This window comes from Tiliqua scincoides, chromosome 2 (assembly GCF_035046505.1).
Source record: "Tiliqua scincoides isolate rTilSci1 chromosome 2, rTilSci1.hap2, whole genome shotgun sequence".
Taxonomy (NCBI): domain Eukaryota; kingdom Metazoa; phylum Chordata; class Lepidosauria; order Squamata; family Scincidae; genus Tiliqua; species Tiliqua scincoides.
Window position 1 is genome coordinate 250,935,769 of NC_089822.1, and position 17,953 is coordinate 250,953,721.

General features: G+C 48.0%; 1 protein-coding gene across 1 annotated transcript in view; it reads left to right on the top strand.

Moving 5' to 3' along the window:
- The first annotated feature begins 5,033 nt into the window (after positions 1 to 5,033).
- Positions 5,034 to 17,953, top strand: part of PPP1R18 (protein phosphatase 1 regulatory subunit 18) — a 42,096-nt gene continuing 29,176 nt past the window's right edge. Inside the window, exons 1-2 of the mRNA XM_066617155.1 lie at positions 5,034 to 6,150; positions 8,013 to 9,662. Coding sequence (XP_066473252.1) covers positions 8,019 to 9,662 — 1,644 coding nt within the window. The 5' untranslated portion in view covers positions 5,034 to 6,150; positions 8,013 to 8,018. The remainder of the gene's footprint in view (positions 6,151 to 8,012; positions 9,663 to 17,953) is intronic.

Sequence of the window (17,953 nt, forward strand, 5' to 3'; positions counted from 1 at the left end):
ACTGTGGAGTTTTTTCAGTAGCCTTTGGTGAGGGACCGTGTCAAACGCCTTCTGAAAGTCCAGATATATAATGTCCACGGGTTCTCCTGCATCCACATGCCTGTTGTCCTTTTCAAAGAATTCTATAAGGTTCGTGAGGCAAGACTTACCCTTACAGAAGCCATGCTGACTCTCCCTCAGCAAGGCCTGTTCATCTATGTGTTTTGAGATCCTATCTTTGATGAGGCTTTCCACCATCTTACCCGGTATAGATGTTAGGCTGACTGGCCTATAGTTTCCCCGGTCCCCCCTCTTTCCCTTTTTAAAGATAGGCGTGACATTTGCTATCCTCCAATCTTCTGGCACCGTGCCCATTTTGAGGGACAAGTTGCATATTTTAGTCAAGAGATCTGCAACTTCATTCTTCAATTCCTTAATAACTCTTGGGTGGATGCCATCCGGGCCCGGTGACTTATTGATCTTTAATTTATCAATGAGGTCTGAAACGTCTTCTCTTTTAACCTCTATCTGACTTAACTCCTCGGTTAGGAGGGGCCGTTCGGGCAGCAGTATCTGCCCAAGGTCTTCTGCCATGCAGACAGATGCAATGAACTCATATAATTTTTCTGCCATCTCTAAGTCTCCTTTTATCTCCCCTTTCCCTCCCTCACCATCCAGAGGGCCAACCGCTTCTCTGGCGGGTTTCCTGCTTCTAACATATTTGAAGAAGCTTTTATTATTCCCCTTAATGTTGCTGGCCATATGTTCCTCATAGTCTCTCTTGGCCTCCCGTATCACCTTCTTACATTTCTTTTGCCACAGTTTATGATCCAGTTTATTTCAAATCCTGCAGTGCCTGTTTCAATAGAGGCAATTGTGGGACCAAAGAAAGTAACATGCAAACATTTGTCACATATGTACCATATTTCACTCAGCTGTTTTTTGAGTGAAATAAGTTACTATGGCTCTCCCAGAGCTGCATGCCCTATAGCAGAAACTAGAGAAGCTAATAACTATTAGCTGGACACTAGGTGGCACTATAGTGCCAAGCAACCAATTAAGGACGCAATCTTAACCAACTTTCCAGCACTGGCATAGCTGTGCCAGTGGGGTGTGTGCTGCATCCTGCAGTTGGGGGGCAGTCACGGAGGCCTCCTCAAGGTATGGCAATATTTGTTCCCTTACCTCAAAGTTGCACTACCCTTACGTCGGTGCTGTAAAGTGGGTTAGGATTCCACCCTAAGAGAGAGAGGTGGCATAAAAGTTCACTACAACAAGAAATTTGGCTCTGCACCACGTTCCTCCCCCCCCCCCAATAACCCCAAAACATCCTACTGGTTTGCGGGACACACATCCCTTCATGGCCCTCGTTATAGTAATAATTTGTCCTTGTCCCTAAAAATGACAAAGAGTCTTGTGGCTCCTTAGAGCAGTGTTTCTCAAACTGTGGGTTGCGAGCCAATTTCAGGTGGGTCCCCATTCATTTCAATATTTATTTTAAATATATTAGACTTGATGCTACCATAGCATGTGACTGCATCTGGGGAAATGTTACAGACCTGTACTTTTAACAGACTATTATGTATATGCTTTTAGTAATGATAGTAAATAGGAATTACTCCTGGGTAAGTGTAGGTAGGATTGCAGCCTAGGATTGTTAAAAATTTACCTGCTCGATGATGTCACTTCCGGTCATGACATCACTTCCGGTGGGTCCCAACAAGATTCTTTTTCTAAAAAGTGCTAAATGTGTGAGAACCATTGCCTTAGAGAATAACAGCGCATCATCAGTCTGTGGTGTTCATTGCTACAAGAGGTAGTGATGGCCACTAGCTTAGATGGCTTTAAAAGGGGCCTGGACAAATTCATGGTGGAGGAACAGGTCTATGAATGGTGACTAGTGATGATGGGTGTGCGCTACCTCTGGATTCAGCAGCAGTATGCTTCCAAATATCTCTTGCAGGGAAGCAATGGTGGGAGAGGGATAGGTCTTCATCTCCTGCTTAACTTCCCAGAGGCACTGTGGGAAACAGAATGTGTGGCTAGATGGGCCTTCGGCCTGATCCAGCTGGGCTTTCCATGTACTCTTATGTTCTAACACGAGAGTCTCCAAACTCCGGCCTGCAAAGCCTTACTGTTTTGCACCGCACCCTTCTATCCGTACCTGATCTCTGCAGATACTTGCGCCAGACAACCGCTTCTGCTGCACATTGAGCCAGAAATCTCTGTGCCCTGATTTCCCAGGGCGGCTGCCTGGTGCGAATTCCCGCAGAGATTGCATATAAGATAGAAGACTGCTGTGCAAAATGGTAAGGCTTTGCCACCGCACCACGCCCAAGAAGATTATTATCCTGGTGCACTGGATCTGGCCCATGGGCTAGAGTTTGGAGACCCATTTTTGAACAGCTTTATTCTGGCACGAACCTTTATAGACTAGACAAAGCCCATTTCCTCAGATACACGATGCATTATCCTCAGTTGGTAGATATATGCGGAGGGGTGTGTGTGTGTGTGTGGGTGGGTGGGTGTGTGAGAAGGAAAAGGGAATTAGACAGTAGGGCCAAAGAGGCCATGAGATGTAGTGTAAGAAGCTACAATAGGTCTGTAAAGCTCAGACGTGTAGAAGGAAAGAACAGTAAGACATTTGCAACAGCAGGAACTGGTGACAATACTCATTCAACACCTGGGATGTTGTTATATATTGGAGTAACAGCTACAGTAAATGTCGCTTGGAACCATTTAAGTGTTCCCCAAAGGGACCAGGGCAGGGTTGGCACTAAGGCAAAATATCAGGGCATTACTACTACCAACAGGGACCCTTCAAAGTTCTGCTGCGCATCATGTCCTGTATCATGATGCACAGAAGCCCCACAGTGGCCTAGCATTGCTGTAGAGCTGAAGGTACTAATGATTGCTTAAGAGCTGCCAAAGAGTTCCCCTGCCACTTCTCTCTGGGTGTCAAAGAGGAGGAGAACATCACAGTACAAATGGGGTACTTTGTACCCCACAACCATGGCCGTCTATAAAACATGCGTCACAGATGTGCCCCGAAGCTTCTCACCTGCAACAACAAACAGCATGTAACTGAATGATCCCTGATCAGTTTGATTTCAAAAAATGACTCTGTATTCTTGCTGCCAATTAAAAAAAAATCAAAAACAATGCAGAGAGTATTTATTTACAGTAAATGTGCCTGGTTGTTCAAGCTGTGCTTACAGTTTAACAAGACTTGAATGTTCAGTTACCTGTTTGTTACCAGGACCCAATTCAAGATGATTTCTCAATGTGGCCCCAAAGTGTTGGAAATCCTTTCATCTGTGAAGGCCTGCCTGGCTCCCAACATGGACAGCCTGATCCTATGCTGAGGCACGGGTAGGGAGGCCTGCGCCACCTCATTGATGCCGCAGTTGGAGACAGCCAGTGGAGACAAGATAAGAGCTGAGTGGTGCAGGGACATGGGGAGGGTAGCTAGAGGGGGTGGGAGAGTTGTTATGGGTGGGGGGAGGGTGGAATGGGGGTGAGACCAGCCTCCAGTGGAACAGGGATGGGAGGGGTCCTTCTCTGCCAAATCCTACCCCACCTCCTGAGCTGGAAAACATGACAAGAGGCTTCTTAGCTGGTACAGCTCTGAGAAGTCTCATTGAGCAGGCTAGGGATTTACTCCAAGGAGACCTCCAGCCTGCTCAAATCTAGCACAGGATACAGCAGGAACCCTTTGACACTGCTGCTTCTGTACTGGATAGGACTAGGTCCTTAGGCACCAAGTCAAGACTCAGCTCTTTTCCAAGGCTTTTAAAGTTGGTTTTGTTGGGCTGGGTTAATCTCTTATTTTTGGTAACACTTGTTTTTATCGTTCCTTTTATGTTATCACTTATTGTTCTGCTGTAAGTTGTTTGGGGTTATAGATTGCAACACACTCACACAAACACACACAGAGAAGGCACTAGTCCTTATGATGTTTACAGGCAAATGCTCTTCTAAAATTGCTAATCTAAACAACGCCCCACATCTGTGTGTATCGATTGCGGCATAAAAATCAAAGCATCTCAGAGCCCAACTTTTTTCCTCTCTCAGCACCCAAGAGGTTCCCAGGAAGTTTAGTCACTAACCAGGTCTCATCCAGTTTGGCTTTAACAAGTAACACTGTCATATGCACCCCCATCTCCTGGGACCTGGAAACACCTCTGAATTTCAAAAACATAGAATGGGGCCTCATGATGATGATGATACTCTACCATGTACCATGTACTCTACCATGATACTCTACCATTCACAGCTCACATCTGAGCCTGGAATACATAGCAAAAACCCTGGATTTCTGATTTTTGTTTTTTTAAAAAGGACCTAAGGAACAGCCCATTGAAATAGGCATGCCAGACCCTCCCATTTGACAATCCCATAGAGGGGGCTGTCTGTTCTGCTTGAAAGTATGGGGGGGTGTCTCTCTACAAAGCAGTAGCTGCTATATAGAGGTGTCTTGTTTCCAGTGCGTAAACTAGCTTTACAGCCCAAACTGAACACAATAGGTTTACTTCCGAGTAAAAATAAATAACACCCTTTTCAAACACTTCCTGTAATGGAACCTGTTATCCAGAGAGCTGCAGAGGGTCTCTGCTCTATATTGGCAAGGAAATGTACCCTGTGGGGTGCAGGAGGGAGCTGCAATGTGGCTATGGGGTGGGGGATCTTGCAGAGCAGCCCCCCTCCCGGAGGATTCCCCTCTATGGGGCTGCTCTGTGAGCCCCTGCTACGAAATCACTGGCACCCAAGATCTCTGACAAGCCAGTGCCTCCCTTTCAGACCCAGCCCCCCCACCCCTCCCACCCCACAGTTGGCTGCCAGCCAAACCCCGCCCCCTTTCATTGTCCTCCCCTTTCTGTTTACACACAAAGACCCTCCGGTTCCCCTTCTTCTTCTTCTCTCTCTCATTCATTCAGTCTTTCAACCTTTCCTTTCTTGCTTTCCCTCCCCCCCCCAGCCCAGCCCACCCCACCCCGGGGTGAAAGGATTTGAGCAAGGGGAGTGAGTGGAGGTGGAGCTGGGCTGGGGATTAGAAGAAGCGGATGTGTAGCCAGGCAGAGATCCAGCCGAGATTTCTCTCGCTCCATCCGTCCATCCTCGCCGCGCCTCCCTCCGACCCGAAAACTTCTTCCAGGGAAGCTGCGGAGGAGAAGCGGCTGGAGAACAGAACAGGAAAGGAGCGGACGGAACGGGCACTGGCCAAGCCCCCTTCCCGGCTCTGATCCAGACCCGCCCCGCCTGCATCCTCTCGCTTTGACGAAAGCAAGGCAGAGGGAAAGAGATCTTCTCCGAGGCTGCCGGAATTCCCCAGCCAGAAGGACCAGCCGCCGCCAGCCACGCTCCCAGCAAGCATGGGCCGAGCCCACCGCCCACCCCGCTGCTCCACCACCACCAGCCTGGCTTGAAAGTCTGCCCAGGAACACCCCCCCCCCTCTCTCTCCTGCGCCTTGGGGATTCCTTGACACTGCTCAGAATTCACCGGCACGGATCTGGGTTCGAACGCTGCGCCTTCCAGTCTCCACTGAGCATCGCTTGAGTCTCTCGGACGCCTGGGTTCCTTCGGATGCATTCCTCACCAGAGGCAGGAAAGGAAGCGAAAAAGAGGAGGACCTTTTGATCTTGGACGCCTGGACTGACACCCACTGCTCTTTCTTTCCCTGCGAGGCTGTTGATCTTATCCTCACGTGCTTTGGGGGCTCTCCAATGGCTGGGCAATAGACATTGTTTCCACCACCGACCACACGAGTCCTTTGATCTCCTCCTTCCGCTCCGGATGCCTGGGTTCTGGGGAGTTCCTGGAACGCACCCATCATTGATTGAAAGGGTTAAAAGGAAAACAGCCTTCCCCTGGACCCCCCAAGTCTGAATTCTCGGAATTCCCTGGATAGAAGGAATTCTCCTGCTGCTGTGAACAGCCTCCCACCAGCCAGGGTTGTTCCCCGAGTCCCAACTGGGCTGCCGAGACTGCGTTGGATTTTCATCCCTGGGTGGATTGGCACTGACTTGGTTTCCTTGTCTGGCTTCTGACCCAGAAAAGAACTTCACCAAGTGGGGCTAGGCACCCAAGTCAGGTCACCCACCTGCCCCCTGCTGCCCTTTCTGTTGCTGTTGATTCTGCTGGCACTTGGATTGCTTGGAATTCGAACCCTGGTAAATTTGGTTTTCATTCATTTATTCTGTGTGCACCCCTCTGATTTCCCCCTCCCCCAATAATAATAATAATATAATATTTCCTGTGCAACATCTGTTTAGGTTATGTCTTCAGCCATTTTCAACCGCTGTGCCATGGCAGATTGGTGTGTGCTGTGAGTGGCCCACAGGTGTGCCACAGGAATTTGGAAGGAGGTCATTTATTAGCAGGGCCAATGGGGGATGTGAGCTCCCCCCCCCCAACTTTCAGCATGGCCTACCTTATCAATTGTCCAAAACCTGACCATTTTAGCGCCTTGTCAATGTGCCACGAGATGAAAAAGGTTGAAAATGGCTACTTCAGATGGAAATTTGAAATTATTTAAAATATTTGTAGTCCACTCTGCACAAAATAGCATTACCTCCCAACTTGAGTTAACCTTACGTTATCCTCCAATTTGTAGGTGCTTGGGTTCTGTGTGGCCCCCTTAGCCCAAATCACTTTCCTCCTCAAGTTAAAACCGTTTATTTTATGTTATTTATTTTTCACATTTTTATACCGCCCTTCCTGCTCACCTCCTTTTGTCCTCACAACAACCCTGTGAGGTAGGCAAGGTTGAGAGAAAGTGACTGACCAATGGTCTTCCCCATCTAAGTCCACCGCCCAAACCACTACACCACCCTGGCATTTCCCCTGCCTTTGGGCCAAATATCTGGATAGTGCCAGATTATGAGCTTCCGCTGTGTCAGCAGCCAACTGTAGTGAAATTTGCTGGGTTCATGCTGTCTGCAATCCAGAGTTCTGTCTCTAGCCGTGCAAAGGCAAAACCTCCACCCATGTTTTAATCTCAGTTAAGTGACCTGGATTGGCATCCCCTTGCACTGTGCTGTCCTTGCCAACTCAGATTATCGCATGCCACTATTTTAGTCTAGCTTAACTGATCTAGAATAACTACCAGCCCCTTGTTTGTGTGTGCACCAGCTAAGAAAGATTAGAGGCACTGCTGCGATATCAAAATGCACTGAAAAGAGTGGCTCTTTAAAAGAGCTTTTTAAAAAAAACTAAAAAAAAAAACTCCTGCTCTACCCACTCCTTATATAGACAACAAAGTGGGCAGTGTAGACAAAAATGTGCATGTTAAGAGATAAACTAATCCTTAACTCTTTGCTGTCCTCTCTTCTACCCCATCCCCCAATTTGGATGTCTGGGTTCCTTGGGTGAAGATCCACGTGTGGAACTGTCACCTCCCTAGGGCGTGGGAGGGAGTGTGCATGACGTGTGCCGGAAAGGGTGCGTGGATTGGGTGGGGGGAGAAAGCAAGTCACAGGCGGAGCCCAAGGGAGGACTTTAAATCTTTTTTCCCCTTTCTCTTTCTCTTCCTGAATTGCTGGAGCAATCACGGTCTCAACCCCTCCTTTCATGCTCTCCCTGGTCTTAACAGTAATCTTTCCTTCCTTCTTTTTCAGGCTCTGATGCTCCTATCCTATCCTTCTTCATACCCTCCCTCCTTCCCTCCTTCTCTGGATCTGTCTTTTCCACACCCCTCTCTTCTGTCTCATCCCTCCACGCTTTTCTCTTTCACTCCCTTCTCTGTCCTCCACCCATTTTCTCCAATCATGTTTTCATTCCTCAGCCACCTTTCTCTCATTTTGCTCTGACTTTCCCTTCTCTCATCTTGATCCCCTGCCTCTCTCTCCAGGCCTTTTCTCATCCCAGTTTAATCCTTTTCTCCCCTCCCATTCTTGCTTCCACCTTTATCTCCTTTCCTCTCTCCGGGTCTGCTCTGTCATTTTCCTTTGGTTCTCATGCTCACACCTCCCAAGTTTTAATGCCCTTTTCTTGCTCAAGTGTTCCTTCTGTCTCCCGCTATCCCACTTCTCAGGCAAAGATGTCTTCAGCTCAAGCACTGCCAGAGTGGAAGCTCCAGTTACTGGAGCGTCGGCGTAAGGAGGAGGAGGAGGCCCGCCGGCGAGAGCGGGAGCAGCAGGACCGCATGGCCAAGATGCCAGCTTGGAAACGCGAGATCATTGAAAGACGCCGGGCCAAGCAGGGCTCCAGCACCTCCTTTTCAGAGCCTGGAGGTCCTGGAGGAACTGAAGGGGGTGCAGCCCCTGCTCCTGCCACACCGCCACACTGCCAGGAGGGGGAGCCCGAGAGCTCTGTGCTGCAGGAGAAGATTGGCCCCGTCCACCAGAACCCTTTCATTCAATTGGAGAAGCGGCGCAACAAGGAGCTGGTCCCATCTGAGAGTGATCTCGCCAACGCTAAAGCCAAGCAGATAGTGGATCTCTACGGGCAGATTCCAGGCGTCCGCACCCTGCGTGCTGACAATGTTATCATCATTGAGACTGTCCCAGGGGCACCGCCAGCACAGCACACCAGTGATCGGCATGCCGGGGAGACAAAATCGGGCAGCGTGGAATCCCTCAACGAGCTGCTGGCACGGCGTGGGGGCAGTGTGACTGAGATCCGTGCTGGAGAGGTCTTCATCGTCAAGTCGGCCTTGAGCCGCAGCGTGGAGGACCTCAACTCTGTCGGAAGGTCTGAGTACCGGCCATCATTGCCAGAGCAGCACCAAGGACGGGTGAGCAAACTGCTGAGCAGGTTCAGCCAGGACGATGGCAGTGGAGTGGCACTGGCACCATGCCCAGTGAGGTCCCACAGCACTGAGAACCTAACAGAAAGCGCCTATGTAGCAAGGAAGCCTGGCCGGGTGCTAGCTGACCCCAGCCCAACCCGGAAGCACCGTGATAGCACGCCCAGCCCTCCCCGTGACCTGCCAGGGCTCACCTCGCCAGTGCCCTTCACTGTGGCATCTTACCGTAGCCAATTTGAAGCCAAATCAGGCAGTGGTGAGGCCTGGCCAGACAGCCCTCCAAGACGCTCCCCACCTGGGAAAACATGGGGCAGAGAGACTGCTTCTTCAGAGAGAGGGCCCAGGCAGGACAGTAGTGATTTTGAGACTACGTTTGAGATTCACCCAGCTCCACCACCAGCATCAGTTGCTGAGGACGATGTCCAGGGCAAGGCCTTGGCCAGTCTGCGACTGCATTCTCGGAACTCATTTGTGGTTGCACCGCGACGGACCTCAGCCTCTCCTCCCCCAGCCTCTGAACCCAAGCAGGAAGCCAGCCCTTCTCCTTCTTCAGTCAAGCCCCCAGCCCCCACTTCCTGCTCCTCACCCAGCCGTGAGCAGCTTCTCCCGGATGTCGAGGAGCCGCCCGAGGCTGAGGCGATGAGACGCGGTGGGAGCAGCAACACCAAGGAGGACGTCAGGATGGGGGGCTTGGCCCGGGCCTCGTCCCCCCACCCAGCTGTGCAGCGTCGCAGTGGTAACACCATCACAATCAACCCTCGCAAGGTTCCTGTGGCACCTGTCACTGCAGTAGAGAATGGCATTGAGACTGATGCTCCCACTGCTGTGACCCCTATGAAGAAACGCTACCCCACAGCTGAGGAAATCCAGGTGATTGGCGGCTACCTCTCCCTGCAGAGATCCTGCCTTGCAAAGAATGACCCCCATCGGAAAAAGGTATGTGCATCTGTTCTGTTGGACTATCTACAAGGCTTGGCTTGGTAGAACCTCTTCTCTCTCACCACCTTCAAGTTCACCTTCTCTAATTCCTCAGGTTATCCTGCTTTGTTTTTTAATGTGCTCTTTCCTCCCTTTTCGTCTATAATTCCCCTTTCATTCCTTTGTCTTTTCAGTTCATGACTCTGACACAGATAGAACTGTTCACATAAGAAATTGCATTGACACGACTTCGCTTCCAGTTCATAGAGCTTGGGAGCCTCTAGAAGCTAACTTGGTGAGCTCTTTCCCACTCTGTTATCAGAACCTTGCCATGGGTTTTTAACAAAATGCTCTCTTATCTTTATCAGGTAGCCACTGCTATTCTCAGTTGACAGATGGGTCAGTGAGGGCAAGAAGATGCATGAAATTGCTCAAGGGCATTTCAGGCCTGGAGAAGAGCTTGAACCCAAACCTCTGAGGGGCAAGTCCAGTACTCTAGCCAGGAGGCCATCCTAGCTTTGAGTACCTCTCCTTGTCATTTGGCCTTTTGTACTAGGCACTGTGTTGCCAAGTTGTGGGAGTGGTTTGTTTTGCAAAGTGCACATTGTCATTTTACATTTTTGTAAATACATGTATGTATGTAAATGTGTGGCAAAATACTGTTTGCCATACATTTTGTGTATGGCAAACAGTTAACTGTTTTCAACAAGAATGTAGAAACAGAAATGTCCAGAAAAAGCTCACAAAGCACTTAGTCCTTTTCCCCTTAGCCTTTAGTCCCCTTCCACACTTCCTTTATCTCTTTTCTCCTCGCCACCTTTAACCCTCAGCAACATTCATCCTTTGAGACATTCTGCTACATCCCATTAGACTTGCCGGTGCAAGATTTCAAGTTGGCTGTGGTTAGCATTTGACCTACAGCTCTAGGTGAGAGTTGGAGGAGCCATTGCATGAGATGCTGAAAAGTACTTTAGAATTTCCCTTGTGCTATCGCTGCCTTGCCTGAATGTTGTTAAATTCAGAACAGAACAGAACAGGAATTGAATGCACTTTGTGGACAATGTACACGCCTTTGCAACTGGGTTTGGGTTTTATAGACTGCCATAGCCATATAGAAATTTCTATTTATAGAAGATGATCCCAGGAGCCCCAATTATAGGCCAGGGCCCCTATGGTGGTGGCCCAAGTTCTACAAGTGCAGCTTTGAAATGGAAATCATACCATCCTTCAAAGGAGGATCAATATGATAGTTGTAGTTAACATGCCATTGCTTGTTCATGAGGAGATGACTGAAAACCCCCCTGTCAGAGCACCTGAGGAGAGTCATCACTACATGATTAGGACATAACACCAGAACCAGGAGACATTCACTAAAATTGAGTGTTGGGAGAGTTAGAACAGACAAGAGAAAATATTTCTTTACTCAGCGTGTGGTCGGTCTGTGGAACTCCTTGCCACAGGATGTGGTGACGGCATCTGGCCTGGACGCCTTTAAAAGGGGATTGGACAAGTTTCTGGAGGAAAAATCCATTACGGGTTACAAGCCATGATGTGTATGTGCAACCTCCTGATTTTAGAAATGGGCTATGTCAGAAGGCCAGATGCAAGGGAGGGCACCAGGATGAGGTCTCTTGTTATCTGGTGTGCTCCCTGGGGCATTTGGTGGGCCGCTGTGAGATGCAGGAAGCTGGACTAGATGGGCCTATGGCCTGATCCAGTGGGGCTGTTCTTATGTTCTTATGACATCATATAGGTTACATCCTTTGCTCTGCAAATGCCTTTCTTCAGTGCACCCTCCTTCTGCTTTTTCCACCTCTATGTGGATGAGTGAGAATATAGTAGTCTGCCTAATGGCAGCCAGTGGCCTTGTTGTCCCTTCCAACTCTGTGTCCTGAATCCACGCTCTTTTGTTGTGGCAAGTAGCAGAACTGTGGTGAATGCTGTTTACCAGTAATTCTTAACATCTGAAGAGGTCCAGAAGGAACTTGCAGAGACTTCGGATTTCTGCCAGTAAATCTCAAACCCAACTGAGCGCATTTGCTAAATGTCCAGACTGGCATTGCTGTTGGGTTAGGATGTTTGTATATACCTGCTTTTCAACCAAAGTTCCTGAAGTAGTTTTACAGAGAGGTGGTGTAGCATAATGACGGCAAGATTGAGCTGCAATTCAGAATTTCCCAAGCTTGAATCTCACCTTGGCTATGAACATACCAGGTGGCTTTATCCAAGTCACTCCCTCTTAGCCCCAGTTGCCATTTGGGAATGATGATGATACTTCCTTACCTTGTAAGGACAACAGCACGATAGTACATGTGGAGCAATTTGAAGACATAGAGAGTGCTATACAAATGCAGAATATTATTCTTAAGAATACTGTACTACTGTACACTATTTTTCAACAAAAAGGTTGACAAAGCAGTTTATAGAGAAAATCCAAAAACTAAATGGCTCCCTGTACCAAAAGGGCTTACAGTCTAAAGAGATGTAGAAGAAACTCCAGCAAACAGTCACTAGAAAAGACACTGTGCTGGGGTGATGAGGGACAGTTACATAGCTGAGATGATGAGAAGATGGTTACCTGTCCAAACAGGCTCACAAGTGAGAAACCAGCAACAGCCCTTGGGATGGATGTGATGCTTAGATGAATAGGGATGTTTGCTCTCCCCCTGATAAATACAGGTGAGCCACCAGTTTGCAAGATGTCTCTGCATAGTTAACAGAGGGACAATGCCATCCTCCTTTCCATAACTTAATCATATGGCAAAGGACATTTCCTGTGCCACTGTCATCAATGCCCAAGAGAAGCCTCATGACACAAACATTTCTGGCATTTCCCATTGATCCTCCTAAAATCTTACAAATTGCTGGTGAAATGTCAGCATTCACCAAGTTCTGTCATTTACCCTAACTCATACATGACACAAATTCACAAACAAAATAGATGCACTGTTCAAGAAGTTAAAAGATTTTCATTATAATTTTCACACTTGTATCTCAGAATTGTGGTTCACTGTGTTTAGGTAGGTCTTTTTTGGTCTGCTTCTCACTCTTGATCTTAACTTAGAAACTGAACACTGATTTTCACGCTCCAGTATTTTGTTGCCTTGATATGATGCCATCACAAAAGTCACTACTATAGGCACCCTGTGCTCAGTCTATTACTGTCTTGGAAGTGCTTCTCCCTCCCTGCAGTGCTGGCACAGGAGGTTGAAGCCATGTTGAAAATGTGCTGCCCCTAAATTTCACCCCAAATGGGCTGCCTGAAATGGGGCCTTGACCATGCTTGCCCTGAGAGCATCTAACCTCATGCTGGAAGACTGACACATAAGCCTTTAGCCCCTCCACAAAAGCCTTTTCATACCAGCCATCCCGCACCATGGTCTGGGGTCACCGGATGTGCCCCCAGCAAAAATAGAAGCCTGTCTCTTCTGTGCTTCATAAGGCGGTTATTTAGCAAAGTTGCAAGCTACGTGAGAGGCATCGCGGCTACTACTCTGTTGCCGGATGCCAGAAGCATTTTCTCCAGCCAAGGGCAAAAAAAGATGCCTAGTTTCCAACCACTGCGCATACAGATGCACATGTCCTGTCCCCGTCCCCCCCTTGGTATTTAACTCTGACTTCTCCCCCTCCATTTTCAGGCTGTGCAATAGTCTCCTAATGCAGGCTTCAGCAGCAAAGATGGGTCAAAGTAGACACAGTGTTAATTGCATCTGTGATTTGGTTTTGTATATGTGGGTTTTCTTACATGCAAGTAGAAGCTCTGAGGGTCCTGATCTGGCATGGAAAGATCCCTCTTTTCCCTGGAGGGAAGCTGCTATTAACAACAAGTATGTAGTTGGAATTGTAGCTAAATATCTCCCACCCCCAGGGAATCTTTGTCAGCCTTTAATTATCACTCATTAGGGACATTCCTTGGCTCTTCTTTTAGTCAGTCCCAAACCATTAAGGCTGGTGTCTTTAAAGAACCACATCTGCATTACATTAAGTTAGGTTTAAATTGCTTCTCAAAAGGAACTCTGGGAATTATATATTTTGCAAGGACTGAGAATTCTGTTATAGTGAGCAGCCTCTTGCAGTTCTGACCTTCCTCTGGAGAAAGACATACATAACTCAAGAGATGTAAAAAGTGCCTTTCACGTGCAGCAAAATGCAGACCTAGTGAGATTGCCAACTGACCAGTTGCATGTGTGCACATTCCTCCTGGACCACTCGTGTGCCCACATTATCAGCTTGATGTGGAAAAATCAGCAGGCAAGGCATTTGCAGCAAGACTAGATCACACTTCTGTTAAAAGCAAAACTACAGTGGTTGGTTGAAACATTGGCAACCCTAGTGGCTTCAGGCCCTGCACTAAACAGGAAGCAAAAATGGTAGCTGGGATTCAAAGGGCCATGCCCAGCCACAAGGAAAAATTGGCACCCACCTACCCCACCCTCTGTTGGGTGTGTGTGTGTGTGTGTGAGAGAGAGAGAGAGAGTATATACTTTGGATTTCTTTGAATTACAGCTGGTATTTGTTTGCAGAAACTCACAATTCTACATTCCAGGAATGAATGTAGTTCCTGGGTTCAGACCCTAACAGTGTTTCTATACCTTTAAGATCTGCATAGATGGGAACATTCTCCAAGGTGCAGCTACTCTTCTTTGCCATATCAGCACTGTGATAGCAAAAAACCATAAGTAGCTGTGTTTGAAAAGTGTTATTTATTTTACTCAGAAGTAAGCCCATTGTGTTCAGTAAGACTTAGGCTGTACCCCTGTCTACTCACCAGAAACAAACACCTCTAGCCATAGGTGGTTGAAGCCTTTATTCTGTGCAATCCAGGTCTGGCAGCCCCTAGGGAAGGGTTCTAATGTTGCAGTGATGACTTCCAGATTTCCTCATGAATTCCAGTTATCACCTGACCAGAAAAATTGCAGCCTGGCCATGTGGCTTTAATGATGGTTTGATGTACTGTACCACTGAAATCAGCAGAGCAAGTTTTTCACAGCATGGAGATAATCACTATTACCTGTCTGCAGATCAAGCAGCTATTAAAGGCACAGGACTGGGGGCTAGTTAAAAAAAAAAAAAAAAAGAATTTGGCAACACTAATTTGAGGCAGGAAATTCATCACTGCTTTTACATCACTAGCTGTTAGCCAAGGCAGTCAGAAAATACAATCTTGGTTATGTGATTAAGATTACAGCACCACTTTTTCGTGACTGGGCTTCTACGTCTTGAACAGCATCACCAAAGCATTCAGCACATAATTCTTTCTCCATCACTGCATCTCCATGTTGGGCAGTGCTTTGCCTGTTGAATTTCTGCCCTGTAGCTGTAAAAAGATTGTCAACCTCACTTGGCCCTTGTCAACTCCATTTATAATATTCCTAAATTTAAGTTTAAAGCATGGGCATGAGAAGGGGGAAAAGATACCTGTATAGTCAGTGTTGTACCCAGAGACCACTGACTCTGGGTGATGTCAGTGACATTGTGACCTCATGTGACATTGTGACATCACTTCCAGGTTCTCCTTGAGGAGGAGGTGCTGGCTGCCACCCCCTTCCCCCACTTGAAGGGATGCCCCCTTCAAGGGGGAGCCTCTCCAGGAATAGGAACAGGGGCAACAGCCAGACCATGAAGCTGCCACTGCTGCCAGCACCACTGGGCAGCAGCCAGAGCACTGGTGCTAGGTTCTCCCAGAGAAGGAGGCACTGGCAGTGGCAGCTTCACAATCTGGCTGCCGCTGCATTCCCTCTAAGATAGAGGGTCCCACGAATTAGGCGTCATTGAGCAGAAGGAATGAAGGAGCAGCCAAATCATGAAGTTGCCAAAACACAAGGTGGCATCTTTGTGATCTGGCTGCCCCCCAGGCCATTCCTTCTGCTCAGTGGTGTGGTGCCCCCTTCAAGTTGTGCCCAGGGCAGATGTCCACACCTGCTACACCCTAGATACACCTTTGCATATAGTTACACTGTTTGGTGCATTTTTCTTCTGGAGCATCCAAATGTGTCCACATGTTGCATTTTTTAGGTGTGCTCCTAAGACGTTTTCGGTTTCAGCCTAAAAATGTGCCAAATGTATGCAACCAAGGCTGCAATCCTAACCACACTTTCCTGAGAGCAAGCCCCACTGAACAAAATAGAACTTGCTTCTGAGTAGACCTGGTTAGGATTGTGCCCAAAGTCATATTTGCAAACGCATACATCAGGGGTGTTTCACACAGAGGGCCGAATAGCATTCATGATGCCTGCTGAGGGCCGGAAGTGATGTCATTAGGCAAGAAGTGATGTCATTAACTAGGTCATAACCAAAAATAAGCACTTTTTCTCACTTAGGAATTCATTAGCTGCAATGGCAGAAGCGAAAATATGCAAATCTTTATAATATTTTGAGATATGGGAGAGCTCAATTCAGCAGTAACTCCTCAGCACTGCTCAATAGCTGGAACCTGAGGGCCAGATAAAAAGTTTCCGTGGGCCATATCTGGCCCCCGGGCCTTATGTTTGACACCCCTGGCATACATCATACTGACACATTTGTCAGGGAGCCATGCCTGGCTGCAGCATGTCCAACTGCATTTGGCTCTGCATGTGCGAAATCAATGACCTGGATAAAACATTGGGATATGCCCCTGTGCAGCTTGTTGTTCCTGGATAAACAGAACCTCACAAAAAAAAAGCAAACTGAGGAAATGGAGGCCACATAGCTTTATCACTGGCCCAACGTACAATAGATGGACCATTGATCTGTTCTTCTCATTACATGCTAAAGCCTCATTCATCTCCACAATACATTACCTTGTGACCTGTGTGTGTGTGTGTGTGTGTGTGTGTGTGTAACAGTCCCTTCTACTATGCTTTGCATCTTGATTGTTCCTGCTCCATACTTATGGTCTGGACTACTCGGATTAATCAGGGATGGGTGGAGCAGGTGGGCAGACATATCAGTAGCCCTGTCTCTGGCATTATTGTGCAGCGTTTTGCTCCCTGAATCCCAAATCCTTTGAACTTTCATAATATTGTAGGAAACATATTTTTCAAAGCCGCTGGGCAGCATTTCTGAAGCCGAATACGCGCAGCTGACTGTTAACATCCTGTTTAACAGGTACACACCGACAACTGGTGCATGTAGGGACAGATTGTGTTTTTCTCCATGAAGTGCTGGCCTGATTGTAATCTCCCTTTCTGACCTGTGTGTTTTGATCACTTTCCCCTTCACCCCTCCGACTTGTCTCCATTCCACCCGGCCTGTTCGGGATGAGCCTTGGGGAGAATTCCAGTCCTGCTTTTTCATCCCTTGCTGGTCTCTTTCTTTCTCTACAAATAGCCCTTTTATCCAGTGGCCTGCTCCAAGCAGCCAGGCCTGGCTGGAGTCCCCCTTTCTCGCTCCATTTCTTTGGCCTGAGCCGGAGTTCTTTGGCTTGGGCCCAGAGCTGACACAACAGCCGCGGAGAGGAAGCAAGCCCGGTGCTCGCCTCAGCTGCATGGAGCCGCTGGTTCAGCCTCCTTCCCCTTCTGAGCAAGCAAGTCTGTGAGAACGGCTCCTGTGTCTTCAAACAGACAAAAGCTTCAAGGAGGAAGCAGAAAGTGCAGTGGGCAGGCCAGGGTTGTGGTGGGGGGGGGAGCTCTTCTCCTCCTTTTGGCATAGGCTTCCTCACAAGGAAGCTGCTTGAACCATTCACTAATGAGGTTGTGCCTCATCTCTGTATTTCTGAAACTAGATGCGCCAGAGAAAACTTACATCATTTTTGAAATCAGCGCCCCAAATATACCCAGGAACAAATCTAACTTTTAAGACAGCAAATTGTGTGTTGGCCTGTGTTATCAGTACCCATTCACCCTCATCCTGTCTTCTTCCCAGCCTCCTTTAAAAAAATTTTTGTGTTTCTTTTTTACATTCAACTGAAAAAAAAAAACCTTTTTTCTGACTCTTCTTCAGGACAGTCTGGTCATGTCCTTTCTTTCTGGGAATGATCTACTTATCTTCATACTCTTTCTCCTTATCTGGGTCTGCACGTTGCCTGGATCAATCGGTCCCCTCTGAAGCAGCGCTTCTTCTAGGGGAATTCAAACCTTGTTCACGCTGCCACTTTGACAGATGCAGACTGTATTGCAAGCAAGAACTCAGACAAGGCACAATTTCCACAGCCTGTCTCTGTAGCAGCTTCTGCCAGCATACAATTCTAGGGCTTTTTCTTTTCTCACCCCCCCTACGGTTTTGGCTTCCTTCCAGACTGTCTTTGTCCCTTCCTGGCAGGCTTCCTGCCAGCTCCCACTGGCTCAGGGGCTGCTGGGTGAGCAAAGAGAGGATATCAGGGCAAGCGA